Raw genomic sequence first — 14,902 nt, 5'->3', positions numbered from 1 at the left:
CTTATTTATGATATTGCCTTATTCGGTCTACTCGAGTACAATCTTTGACCGATCTCAAAAACGTCATCGCAGGAGCCTGAATACGTGACTCATCCGAACTTAGCAAAATTCACACTTCACTACTTTAGGTAAGAATAGACACGGCCATCGTTTTTTTAGAATCTTAACTGAGTAACCTCTTTGGCCTGTTTCCCGAACATTCTGCGTACTCAACCACAGACTCCCTCAAATCGGCTCACCTTCTTATCGACATCTGTATTTCTGTCGTATAATATATCAAAAACAAGATTATTAAAAACTCGTACTTGTTCCGAGAACTGTCCTTGCAAGATTATCTTCGAGCGTACGGGCCATTTACCTTTAAATGTCATTATTAAGTTGTAGAGCGAGTACGGAAAGTATTAAGAAATCGTGTGGTCCAGATGATGAAATGAACTATAACATATTCTTCTTGAACCGTTAAATTATAATTTGTCACATAAGAAATTTTTTGAATATCGAAAATTAAAGTCACATTCGACTGATGAATAAATTGACACGTTAGTCAAAATTATACAATTGAACATTATCAATAAATACTGTAAGCCACATGAGACTTCATACTACTAAATAAAACTATTCTGCACTAGAATGAAATGTTACATTAAACAAATCATGACCGCTCCAAGTGGGATCCGACTCTAGAACGGTCACATTAGACCAGTAAGTCACCTTAAAATATACATGACCGTATCCGGCGGCATTCTTACTTGAGTGAATGTATGAGCTTGACTCTCATGCCAGTGCTAGTAGACACTAAAGAGCACCATAAGTCGCCTCAACTAGGAACGGAACAGTGATAATCTTACGTAAATGAGACTAATTTACATACCTATTACATAAATGTAATTAAAATTATTTCAATTGTGTTTCTGGCAATATAACGCAAATTCGGATAGTGGTAAAGATATCGACAACTATCGTGCCGGAACTTTTCTTTTTTTTGCTGGTGGTTATTACTTGTGGAATCCACAAATTAGATAGTTTCCGTACCCGAAAAATTGTTATCTTTTCATAACTCGATCTGTTTCCTTGAGTTTCATTTGACCATAAACTCCATAAGCAGTGATTTTGCAACGACTGAGCAATCTCAACCGCATCAGCGATTTGAATTGGAATACCCAGAGAAGGATTGATAATACACTGCACTGCAGACAATGTTAAGACCGAGTGTTTTCTATTCCAGCGTCACTCCCAAGAAGAACTACTCTGTTGCTGAAATAACTTTTGAGTACCTCGGTCTTAATCCGCATGCAACCTGGCCTTTGTAATTGAAAAAAAAGCAGATGGACATCGAAAAATTTAAAAACTCCTGATATATCCAAAAAATACCTTGCACATATAATAGCACCCTCTGTGCCCATGGCTGAACCAAAGCCAATCAGCAAATATAGTCAATATAGTCATCATAGTCAATCAGCAATTTTTTTTTTTTAAAAACGCTCAAACAAACGGAAGTACAGAATCTTATCTAAAACATTAACAACTACTGGCAAGAGGGTCAAAGACATATAAAAACTCAGAACGAGGTTCTTGTCACCAACTTTGAAGAGAATTTTTCGATTAACACCATCCAACAAAAAGTTAAAAAAATAGGCAAAAACCACTTTTGTCAGTATGCGGACACAAACACCCTAACAACCGGACAGAACAAGAATCAATTCCAGGGACAGCAGATATAGATGACCGCTTGACGCACAGCAGCCAATCAGAGACCAGTATTCTGAACAGGTGACCTAAGCCCCGCTTACTCAATCTAATATATAAAATCAGTCGAACCAAAATACTTACCAATACGTTCAGTTTCATCTAGTGTTTCGCTTTCCGTCAACGATAGGCGTCTGTATTTAGATATTATCATTTGCGGGATTCTCATTTCCCACTGCACTGTAAAATCCTTATAGCCCAAATTAATAAGACGACTTTAATTTCACCTCGGTAATCAGCATCGACTGTACGTGTTGAATTCACATCTGTAAAGCTATAGCTTGTCGCCATAACCAATCTAGGTATTATTTGCGCTTTATTTATTTTTTAGGCAGTGATATAGCATTTCGATTATTTTTATTTCATCTTGTTTTAAAATCGTATCGATTGTTGAAATTAAATCTAAACGGACGTTTTAATCGGTCGCAGGTTTAGGAAAATCAACGAAATTATTCAATTTCTTAATTTTAAAAACTTACATTTCTAAATATCTTTATTGAAAAAAAAAAATAAAAGACAAACCCGAAAAACCTTCATTTTTTTAAGAGCGGAAGGAAATGCAAACAAAATAGATTGAAAGCTATTTTATGATAAATCAGGAAAGGTGATAAATACATTAAATTAGAAAATTTCGTTTTATTTTTTTTTTTTAATTTTTATTTATTATCAGTTTCATATTACATATTTAACAAGAAATTCGAATTCCTGATAAAATATTTAATTCGAATTTTTCATGTAATTGTGTTTCCACGTAGAGTTACTTATTAATAAGTAATTTGGTGTATGAGCTCAGTTACCTTAGTTTCAACTTTATTTTCAGCGTTTACCTTTTTCCCTGTAGAAGCTAATAAATTTCTGCATCTCTCTGAAAAGTAAAGAAAAATATTATATATAAGAAAAAAAATTAATAAAATTGCAAGTAAGAATAGATTTCTTTTGTGAAGGCATTTTTTTTCTTATCTTAAGTTAAAAAAATATTATTAAAACTAAAATATTAAATATTTTAGTTATAAGCGTCAAAAAACAAAATCCATCATTTTACGTCATTGTTTTCCTGTTACTGACTAGCAGTTTGATAGAAATGAAAAATTATGTTAGTTTGGCGGAAGTACTAGATAGCGGAATGTTTCGCCAAGATAGGCGTTTCGGCAGCTAGACCCGACTAGTTTAACTATTAGTTTTCAGAATAGAAGTAGATTGTATTAAGAACTGTGTGATAGAGCTGCGGTGTTTCGATGGAGATTGTTTTTGACATGATGGAAATTGTTTTGATGGAGATGGATGTCTAGATCGTTTTTGACAAAGTACGAATGAATTTGGAAATCCGCAGGATAAAACTTACGTGTTTACGAAAAACAATTTTTTAATGGATAAGAGAATAGAATTTGCATTTTTTCAGTAGACTCAATTGAATAAATATTTGATATTGCAGTTTAGTTTAAAATGTTGTTAACGAAAATAACTATTTTCGAGTAATTTGATTTTATAGATAGACACGGGTATCGCGATTCCGCGAAAGGATCAGCGAGTCAGTTGGGAGTGCCACAAATTAAACTAGATGAGCGAAATTGCAAGAAGCCTAAAACAAAGGCGGCAGTAAAGGGGAAAGAACACACTGATGGAAATACCTGTCCAGAAACCTGCATCTTTCGCATCGTGACAGATGCCAGATTGATGACTCTGGTAGCTAATGAGGTTTGGCAGTGGAAAAGTCGATCTTTTATAAAGTCTGTTACAGCTAGTAACTGAGTGGGTAAAGTGAAGACGGGGATTTTCAGAAGGCGGATATGTTCCCTTACGGGGGTCAGGATGACCAATAATTAATCACAGCACTGAAAACGCAGCCGAGGATTCTTTATTATTTAATATTTTATAGTAGCATCCTTCTAGTATATGTTAGAATAATATTCTATGAATATTCTGGGCGGACATTATTAATTGTTCGCTAATGAAACTTATTCAAATCCTGTTTTTCACGACAATTATTCACAGTATTAATTCACCCATCAATGTATCCGATAATGTATTATAGAATTTTAATTTTAATTTTTATTAAATGAATTTAATAATTTGTAATTTTGTACGACACGAATCCGTAACCTTTGATATGATTTTGTTAATTAGTATGGTTTAATTAATCGGAATCATGAAATTTATCACAATTTATCAATTTTAGTAATTTACTGGTGTAACTGGAAAATATTATAAGAAGATTAATTTAGTTTGAGCCTTCTCTAAAGGCTGAGATCAAAAACATCAGATTGAAGTTCATGTAGCTAAATAAACTGTGCGTATCCCTTTGTTGTTACACGGTAAAGTAAAGAATGAGTAAACAGAAATACAAACGCGCTGTATTACTGCCTACAGCGTCTAAAATACAGCGCTTATGGTATAGTTAACGGAAGAATGAACTGGGTAGACAGGACGTTTCAGTCGCCTGTCAAGATCAGTCAACATCTGCGATGTTGACTCTCTATGCTTTGACAAATAATCTTAACATTACGTTTAATTTTACTTACTTTCATTAATATAATGATATATACATTCCTCCATTCTTTCACTTTTTCCGTATGATATTAATGGGTTTATTTTTTGAAATTCAGGTCCTGATTGAAAATTTTTCGTAACATCGTTTGTTGAAGTACTCGAACATGTAGTGATCCATGACTGCACTGCATCAATATACCTGTTATAGTTTATAAATATATCTCTCATGGTGTCCCGGTATTCAGCTGTTATCTTTAGACCGAAATTTAAAGAAGAATATACTGTTGTTTCAATTTCATCCCACCTTTGTAGTTCATAATTTACAAAATCTTTAATACAATTCATACAATTTTTATTCGAAACATTTGCATCAACTTGTTTTTGAAAAATCATGTGACTAAGATAATCATCTTCATAACGTTGTCTTATTTTATTAAATTCCATATATTTGACTGCAAAATAAAAAATATGTATTTATATAAAGTACAATAACATCTAAAATTTTAAACGAGACTTATAATTCTCAGTCATTTCAGAAGTAAATAACTTAGAACAAAGAGACGATAAGGGAAGAACTAAGGAAAATTCCATTTTCGTTTTCAGTATAACCTGAAATAGTTATTATCAATGACTTTTTTAAGAAAAATACGTTTATTTTCATTTAATTTCGTACTGAAAATGTTTTCTAATTAAACGATCAGATTTTCAGACATCTGATCGTTTTTGTAGTCCTTTCGCGAGCCGTATTTTGAATAAATAACAATAAATGAAAAAGTAAACTTTGACGACATGTAGGAGATAGATTCAACGACGCCGCAGCCAACTTAGATATGCCCTGCTAGAGGACAAAAAACCTGTTTCCTAAAAAGGGACGTTTGTGCAGGGACAGTGGGTATATCCTACCGATCGCAGCAAGTAACATATTTGACTTCATTCAGAGGATGATAAATTAGATACTTTTAAAGATTCACGTGTTTAATGAGGCCATTGTAGAAGAACCTAACAAAGAATTCATCGTTCGATACCGGCAGAAAATTTTTTTTCTAGAAAATGCTTTCCATTTTTCATATATAGTCTGCCATTCTCACAGAACATTTTACGTTCTTCGGTATTATTTTCAAAGTATGTCCTGGTTTTATATATACTTTGAAAAAGAGTTTTACCTTCCATGTCTAGTATTCTGCATTACGATCTCTTCTCCTGTAAACCAGTAAATTGCATACAGATTATGTTAACTGAACAGATTTCCTCTTAGACGAGCAGTAAAAAGGAAATCTGATTTTAATTTCAAAGAATTAAAAAAGGCGACGCCTTTATAATACAAAACATCCACTATAAGAAGGAAAAGAATGTGCTCAGTAATTCGCATAATGTAGTCAAATTGAAAACTGAGGTGAAACCCCAAGTTAGCATTAAAGATATGAAATGTTGAAGATTCAAAAATGTGCTAAAGAGAAACAAACAGTAACAGGAAGTTTTTAAAACATTTATCAGAAAGAATATATCTGAGGTGCATTTATGGAATAATTTTGTTGGAAATTCAGTATTTTGTACACGGAAGAAAATATCTTTCCTCGTCTGCACGTTGATTCAGTTTAAATATACGAAATTTTAAGAAGGCATGGTGTTCTTTCGGAGTAATTCCCCTTCAGTTCATCTGCTGGAGTACTTTCGGTACCAGGACCTATGGGCTAGCAGGAGTGCGCCTACCAGAGCTCTAGTTATATAGAGGGAGAAATGCTCCCCGTTCTGCGTAGGGAGTCGCATATGCTGACTCAATGAAATTATGATCTCTTCGTGGGACGGTGTGGGTGCTAATTTCTTTTGAAGCGTGCAGTTCAACAAAGATCACTATGCCGGGTAAGCATATGTTAGAATTGGCAGGACGTATAGCCGAAAAATGAGCAATTTGGTCGCCAGTGGATATGGGCTGGCACTGTTCAGTACTGGGTATAGTGAGGCACTCACGGCCTTTACCCTTAGGGTCATATATTTAACATGTTCTCCTAAGATAAGGTATTCGTCCAGGACTACTCCCAGGTACTTGACTGTTTTCCCAAAGGGGATTTTCTCTCCTGAGATTTTCAGCTGCCTGGCAGGAGCATATGTCTTGTACGTGAACATCACTGCCACCGATTTTTCACTGTTGACCTTGATTCTCCACATATCGAGCCACGGCTCTAATAGATCCAGTTGCCGTTGAAGTCCCTCGATCGCGTAAACTACACTTCCGGATTCATAATAATATGCCGTGTTGTCTGCGTGTAGAGCTGTTTTGACTCCTTCCGACAACGGCATAACGTTGACGTAGGCCGTGTACAAGAACAGCGAAAGCTGCTCCGTGGGGGACTAAAGCGACTACGGGCCTGGTGGAGAAGATTGTTCCCCCCTCGCGTACTACAAATTGTCGGTCTAGTAAATAAGACCGTATCAATCTGACATCTAGAAATACGATTGCAATTACCGCTTTTCTATTTAGGCCTCCGTCAAGAGTCTCGATTATTTTAACCGGTTGGAGGGTCGTCGAGTGGCCGTACTCCTTTTCCCAAATGTCGCCTATGTCTCTCCAGGAAAATACTTTCGAATAGCTTTGACAACACTGGTAATAAGGAAATCGGCCTGCAATTATGGAGAAAGAGCAGACTTTTCCCAGGTTTGGGTACGCATACCACCTTACCAGTTTTCCAGCAATTCGGAAAATATCCAACGGACAAATTTGACGTGAATATTATTCGGGGTAGATGATTGTCCTTTATCCACCGTCATCGTGGCCCTTTTCCGTTTTGCTCGTGCAGCTGCTCCTTATAATAAGGATAGCCCCTGTAATTGGCCGGTTGCGGCCTTTTACAGTTTGCATACGAGGCAAGCTCTTCGCGCGTCTTCAAACACGTCGTCATGTCTTAGTCTCGCCCACATTTCACGCAGAGCTGTGCTCTGCGTCAATAGTTCAACGAGTGGCCGAACTTTTGGCATCTGTGGCATTTCGGGCGGACGCCCGCGAGACACAAATGCGTGAAGTTTGAAGTGATAAATGCCTGTGGTGGCATTGTTCGTTTTAAGGCGACGAGGCACGTGGTGGTCTCCCTTCCGTCCCTCGTCGTCAGGATTTTAACTGAAACTGCCTCGTAACCGAACGAGGTCAGCTCCTCTTTTACCTCTTCCGGGGTGTCTCCATAAGGGATGCCACGGATAACCACTTTGAGCTACCTATCTTTTGGGAGCTGAAAGGAGTGTAAGGCGACTCCCTTAGAATGCAGAAAACTCTGTACTTCTCTGAAGTCGCCTTCGCTGCTTAGCTGAAGCCTTACAGAGAGCCCGGTACTTTTGGCTACTAGGCGCCCTCTTATAATGGCGGAGATTGCTCTCGCCAGCGTTGCCCACTCCTTGCAGCAGTCCAACATGATAAGTGGGATTTTCTCCCGCCTAGTACCGGAGGTTGCGAGGAATTTCCATCGCTAACCTCCATGGTGGCAGCTGTCGTTTCAGAGCTGGCCCTCGTAGTGCTCGGCTCCTCGGAGGGTTGATCACCCGTGGTTACCGACCTACGCTTAAAGATTTTCTTGCTTTCACACCGTTATCTTCTCCTCAATCAGACAACTCCGGGCGGGAGAACGAGAGAGAGAAGGACGGGTTCAAATTAGATAGCTTTCAATTAAGAAGGAATCGTCTGAAGAGTACTGCTAAAATTTAAATTAATATTAAGTTAATTAACTATTTTTGACTTCGATGAAAGATCTGTCGTATAAAATTTAAAATAAAAGTAAAAAGGTTAATCTAGAAGTAAAATTACTTGTAAAAGTTCAATTATATTCACTAATAAAATATTAATTTATAAATCATAAACAAGTATTACAAGTATTAACTTATACATATAAATAAAAGTAGAAAGTTTTTAAACCATGGTTTAAAACTTACGCGGTCGTTGGGAATAGCTTTGTTATGTGGTTGAGGGCGTGGTTAGATGTCCTAAAGGGATGTTGATAAAGTCACATGGTGAAGGACACAGGTGGCGGGAAACGAAGCAGAACACTAACATACTAGCACTATGAACACACGCTAACGCAGTAGCACTATTTAACACAACCTGTAACGTTCACTTCTCAACAGAGTCTTCAGAGTATGTAAAGTGACCGGTATGTTTATTAAATTTTCCAAAATTTGATTATAATTAATCAAATTCATCCGTTTTTACGCATAAACACCAAAGTTAATCAAAACTACCATAATATATATATTAATTAATGGGTTCTGTAGGTAAATTAAGAAGAAAGTTTTGGTCGATAGGATAATAGTAATATAAAAATATGCTTAATAAATAATCCCCGTTATACAAAAAGAATACTTACATTCTGCTCTAGTAAATAAACTCATGCATTCTTCAACATTGAAAGGTTTATTTGGTTGAAGTGATGCTTTGTAATGTGTTGTAGTATAAATCTCATAAAATGTCTTTCTGGTATTAGTCGGCATGCCTTTATCACATAAATTGCGCCAATATTCGAATCTCTCCTTAAATAATTTCATGTCAGGTTTAAATTGGTTAACATATTCTGTCTGATCATTCGATTTTGATAAAACATTAAGTAAATCTAATTTTTTGTTTATTTCAGCATCTATACAAAGGTAACAACTTAACTGTGTATGATATAAATGCGGCCTGTTAAATATGTCAGTTATTTTTTGCTGTTCTTTTAAATAATGATAGTCCCACATTAATTTATCGTTAGCAGATAGGACTTTAGCTGAAAGCAAACAAAATACATCAATAAATTCATTTCGCTCAGTAAAACTATTAGATTCTTCGGTTGTAACTACCATCAACCCGAGTTTGACGAGAAAAATGTGTAACTAACCGTCTAATTACAATTTGGCCCTCTACCGATTATAATTTACGTGGAAAATTAAATGAATCAATACAGTATGTTAGCGTGCAAAAAAGAATCGTGTAAAATATTATTTTATTAAAATAAAAATATGAGATACGGAACATATGATGTTTATGTCCGGATTGACAAATTACAACCGAAATTAAATAAAATCAATGCATCGTAATTAAAACGTAATCATTCAACGTTCCATAGCTTATTATTTCTCACTATTAAATGAGATATCCTAAATGCAAAACCAATGGTTAATTTTAATGTAATGAAGTAATCTAATTACAAGGAAATGAGTTTGAATAAAGAAACAAAAAAAATTAATTTTTTGGGAATAAGAGTTAGGTGAAAATGAGAAAATATATTTTAAAACTAAGAGAAATCAAATTAAGTGAGGAAATCATTTTCCCTTTGATAAAATTCAAAAATATAAAGTCTCTTCCTCAATCTCAGCCAAAACTAAACCCATTATGTATACGATTTATGTATACGGCCGTAATGGCCGTGTACATATATCATAATTCGGTTACTCTGAAAACACAAAGAAAATAAGTAAAAACCATCATAGTTCCTTCCAAATTCTTTTTGCGCGAAAACTGTTTTTTTATTACAAGGAAGTCATGAATAATCAAGGCAGCAGAAATCGAGAATGGATTGGACTAGTTTACTTAATATACAAAGAACAATTTGTAATTATATAGTTGACAAAGTAAAAATATTATTTTTTTTTTTTATTATAAAAGTAAAAATATTCTGGCAGCCTGTTTCCCGTTTTCAAATATCTTTCTGTCTTTTTGACGGCTTGAATGAGGTGATATACACTTTGGACAATATTTACTATACATGTACATAATATTTATATACAATTTGGAAATCACGTAAGCATAATTCATATTTTTAAAAAATATTAAGGCATAGTTTTGTATTATGATGTTTCAAGGCAAAACAGTACGGTTTGATTTTCTTATAAGATTATTACATTAATTTTTTCATCCGAAGAGCATTTACCATCGTATGAAACACCCAGAAATTTCGAAGTACATCGAACAGAAATTCTATCGTTATCATTACCGAAACTTCTACCCGTGAGATCATTATTAGTATGTCTATCTGAAAACCGCAATGCACCGGCTTTATTTATGCCAATGAGGTTCTCTTTCTTAAAATTTTTACTTCTTGAATAGATCTTTAAAATGTCTCAATTTTCATTATTACTTGTTGCAGTAATTCCATTTTCATGTAAAAAGCAACTCAACAAAAACAACCCATTTAAACAAAACTGATGTGCTATATGTAGTGCAATTAATATTGCACTATACAATATATATACTATACTATATATACATATACTATATATATATATATATACTATACTATATATACAATATAGTATTGTAGTGCAATTAATTATAAATATTACCACTATTTTTGCAAAACAATATTTAGATCAAGTATTTTTATAACAATTTTTGAAAGTGTCCATGATCTTCAGCAATGCATGCCTTTGAATATATATGAAGAAGACAGGAAAGTCAACTTTTGAAGCGTACATCTTCCGTTTTCTCGTAATTCTTGATTTATGTTGGCTTTCAGTTCTTTAATTTTGTGTGAATTATGTTTGAATACACAACTATAAGATAATCCCACAAAAAAAATTTGGTTTTCTTTTTGAAAATTTCTCTGAAACGCAACCCAAAATATGAACCCGATTAAAAGAAAAACCATGTGTAATGAGTATTTAATGCAGTTATTTATAAATACTACATCTATTTGTTAAAGACAATATTGAAGTCAAAGGATTTCATAACAAGCGTTGAAATATCCACCATTTTCAGCATTACAAGCTCTTAACATTTTTCATATTTCGTGTAACCGTTCCAAGTGTAACTCTTCTAATTTCTCGGAATTCTTTTGTTATGCTGGATTCAACTCTTCAATGGGGCGTGGATTATGTTTCAATACACAATTGTTTTGATACCCCACAAAAGAAATCTGCAGGAGAAAGATCGGATGACGTAGGTCTCCATATGTAGATATTTCTCTTTCTCAGAACGTCCATCGTTGCTCTTTCCGTCTTCCATGTGACTCCCTCTTGTTCAATCAACAAATTTATCATTTAATTTTAAATTGTTAATAAGTTGGTTAACAATTTTTTCGTAGAGGACTGCTGTAAGAGTATTTTTAAAGAATATGGGCCGATTAATCTTCGCCTGGAAATTGCATATCACTCACCAATTTTCTGTGGTTGTACTGATCGTAAATAGAAGGTGTGAGGATTTATGGATCACCATTAGGCATCGTTCTAACTATTAACTACTCAAATTAAACGAAGTTTCATCTTTTAAAAAAAATGCTCCCGTTAATAAACAGATTAAACAACTGACAGTAGTAGAGACTAACAGTATAATCAACCGGGTGTGATTCATGTGGTACTTGAATTAGGTACGAAGTAAGTTAACTAGTAAGCGTTGCGAAGAATGTAACCTTTTTTTTTGATCCTACATACGTGTATAAATAGTCTTTTCTGTAATAACAGCAATTAAAACAAAATACAGAATTGAATTAGATTTAAAACCACATCATTAATTTGCAGTAACAGAGGACATCAAACCAGAGTTTTTGATGTTGCAAAAACAAATAAAATCAAATGCTCTCATTAAATTCCAGTGCAAAAAATAAATTTGAAAAGTAATTTGAATGAACCTACATTGTTTCAATTAAATAAATAGCTGCATTCTATATATATATATATATATATATAAATATAATATATTATATTATATGGGGTAAAATTAATAATTATTTGCGTCTTTGGGGTTCGCGATCAAAATCGTACTGAGATCGCTCTTCTAGATGTATGATAGCAGGAAAGTAATAATTGTTCCGTTCAGATGATTTTGTGTTACGGGGTTAAACGTTTTCTTTACTACGATTTAAATTTTTGTCATATAAATAAGAAATATTTACCTTCATTATAGTAAACGACAGAAAGCAATAGTATTAACACCAATTTAATGTGAATCATTTTCTCTTCGTTAAAAATCTAAAAAAAAAAAACAGACGTTTTATATATATATTTTTTTAAAATCTTTTAATTAATACAACCATAGCATAAATTAAACTACGATACAGATTTTCGGTGTCTTCGAGAAAAAATAAAGCGATTCTGTTTAAAGTATAAACTGCCGCTAAACAACCGCAAAAACCATTAATCGTAATAAATAATTACAATCAGGATGATATTTTAAGTCCAATAAATAATAAATACTTTGTTAACATAGATATTATTAATTAATTCAATAAAGCAGTCAATTTTAATAGCAGTAAAGGTTAATTTTGTAGACTAGTAACGCTGAAACCTAGTATGATATCGGTTAGGAGTTAATCAGTGAAATAGAAAAATATTCCAAATAGTATGTAAATGGATTTTCTCTTGTAAATATTATCCCTACAATTAGAAATGTAAATTTCTAATTGTAGGGATAATATTTACAAGAGATAACCGTAAAATACTTATATTTCCTAAAGTGTCGGACACCCCAAATTTTTAGATATTAATGAATTAATTTTTGACAAGGATCAACAGTCAGAATTTTTTACAAACTTCAAAAAAAACATTAGATATAGATAAAATGAATTTGAATAATTTGTCACCCGTTAAAAAACAAAATGCTGTTCCTAATCAAAAATATACAGCATTTATAATTGTATTTACTTTTAGTAATAGTATTGTAAAATACTCAATTAAGAAATACCTGTGACTGCAAATCAGAAGCCGCCGAATATTTTATTTGGGGTATTAGGTGTATTGTTCGTTGAAATACATTAATTCTAATAATTGTCTTAATGTAATTTCTGTCCTTTGCACAATTATTGTTCGTTTCTTTGTAGTACACGATCCGTTGTATATACGGTTTCTTGGAAGACATATACAATATTATTTATTATTAATATATAACCATGTATATCTATTTTAGTAAAATTTAGAAGTATAATAAATTAAAAGTTATTTTTTAATAATATTCATTTTTATGAATAGACGTAACTTATAAATATATATTCTATATACAAAAAAATCCTTTCCACCTCGTCACAGGAAGGTGCACAATTAGATATTATAGCAGCCCTGAATACAAAATTCCAACATTCTACTGCTAATTGTTTTTTAATTATACGAGATACACCCAGTCATGCGAGATGCACATCAGTACATACGTTTTGACGTCACAACGAAACTATTCAAAATGGATATAGGGATGGTCAAAACGAATATTTCCGTTGAATTCTGAAAAACTAAATTTAATTGCAATACTTCTTTTACTTTGTATAAAGAAGTAAAATAAGAAGTAACATTTTGCTTTCAAAGAAATACTCAACGTTTTAGGAAATAAAATATCGTTTGATAAAACAAAGGAATAATAAAAAATTTAAGATTAAAATGTTGACGTGTCAGCCATTTTAATTTTTTTACTCTTGTGTATATTCCGCTTAATTGTTTTCTTTAATATACAAACTTTGTATGTATGTATATATATATATATATATATATAATATAAAGTTTATTTATTCGTTTCAATGTACATCAAACATTAAAAAATAATAAGATATAAATTAAATAATAGTAAATCCTGATAACTTAAATATTAAATCATTATGAAATAAAATCATATTTTATTATTGCAATAATATTAATAAATTTTGTATATTAAATATGTTTAATATTAGCAGTAACATAATAAAAATAATAATTACGTGAACTGGAATACACTTCAGTAGTAAGCCGGAGCAGATGCAAATCGTAAATTAATCATTGCAGCACCTCCTTTTATACTGAATTTTGTGAAAATAAAGTCCGTTTCTTACGTAAAAGATATGTACGTATTAATATCCCTATATCCATTTTGAATAGTTTCTGTGTGACGTCAGAACGTATATACTGACGTGTATTTCGCATAATTAAAAGCGTACCTGCATTAAAGAAGATAAAAATAGACGTTTGATGAAAACAACGTATATCGTTTAAATGTCGCTATATTGTGCAATTTAATAAAAAAATATTTTTTTCTTATTATTTACAAAACCCCAAATATTTTTTTTATATTATATTACTCAATTGTGACACACAGAAAAGAAAACTTAGTATTTGTTTTAACAATCACTTTACAGAAAATTTTTAGTTATTTTCCATTTCTAATCCGCATAAACAAACTTGGAACTTGTATTGTTGAATCATCGAAAAATATTTTTTTTCCCTTACATTATCGACAACGTTCATTCTTATGAATGTGAAGCAAATAAAGTCAGGTGAAGTAAAAGTTAGGGTGGCTTCCTTTGACATTATTGGTGAACCGAATTAAGGCTTGTAGTGCTAAATATTAACTGCATTTCGATTTCCGTAGAATTGTGAAATGTAATTATATATTTGAATGAATTCATTCGTCGCTTTTGCCAGTAAACCTGGAACGATGTTTGTTATTCTTACAGAAGGCTAAATTATTATGGTGTGTGAATCTTGTACGATTAACTTACAAACTTTTAAAGTAATAGCGCTTGAAATTAAAAATTATATACATTTTTAAATATTTTCTTCCCGAGTAGATAGCAAAAGCGGTTTAAAAACTCAACACAATATACTTGAAATTTCATGCGCTTAGGTTTTACAATTTTGATTTCTATTTAAATAAATTCTTTTTGAGTATTGCCTTTAACTCTTATTTTTCTTTTTATGAGCAGAAGTAAATGAAAATAAAATAGATTGAAAGCTATATTATTAATAATCAGGAAAGGTGATG

General features: G+C 32.6%; 1 protein-coding gene across 1 annotated transcript; it reads right to left on the bottom strand.

Annotated features, from left to right (window-relative positions):
- Nucleotides 1-2,375: 2,375 nt before the first annotated feature.
- Nucleotides 2,376-13,024, bottom strand: LOC142333653 (uncharacterized). The gene is made up of 5 exons (XM_075381035.1): nt 12,866-13,024; nt 12,078-12,153; nt 8,580-8,975; nt 4,266-4,685; nt 2,376-2,611 (listed from the first exon to the last, which is right to left on the bottom strand). Exons 2-5 carry the CDS (start codon nt 12,133-12,135, stop codon nt 2,511-2,513), a joined length of 975 nt encoding a protein of 324 aa, XP_075237150.1. The 5' UTR covers nt 12,136-12,153; nt 12,866-13,024; the 3' UTR covers nt 2,376-2,510.
- Between the last annotated feature and the right edge of the window lie 1,878 nt (nt 13,025-14,902).

The sequence above is a fragment of the Lycorma delicatula genome, chromosome 13 (genome assembly GCF_047948215.1).
Source record: "Lycorma delicatula isolate Av1 chromosome 13, ASM4794821v1, whole genome shotgun sequence".
Classification (NCBI taxonomy): domain Eukaryota; kingdom Metazoa; phylum Arthropoda; class Insecta; order Hemiptera; family Fulgoridae; genus Lycorma; species Lycorma delicatula.
This window is presented reverse-complemented; position numbering and strand designations above follow the sequence as displayed.

Bases quoted from the DNA above. Each gene is read 5' to 3' on its own strand.
- LOC142333653 (XM_075381035.1), bottom strand. From the start codon at position 12,135: ATGATTCACATTAAATTGGTGTTAATACTATTGCTTTCTGTCGTTTAC. The intron at 8,976-12,077 runs GTAAATATTTCT...GTTTGCTTTCAG, and splicing joins TGTCGTTTACTATAATGAAG to CTAAAGTCCTATCTGCTAAC. The intron at 2,612-4,265 runs GTAAGTAAAATT...TTTACTTTTCAG, and splicing joins ATATCATTATATTAATGAAA to AGAGATGCAGAAATTTATTA.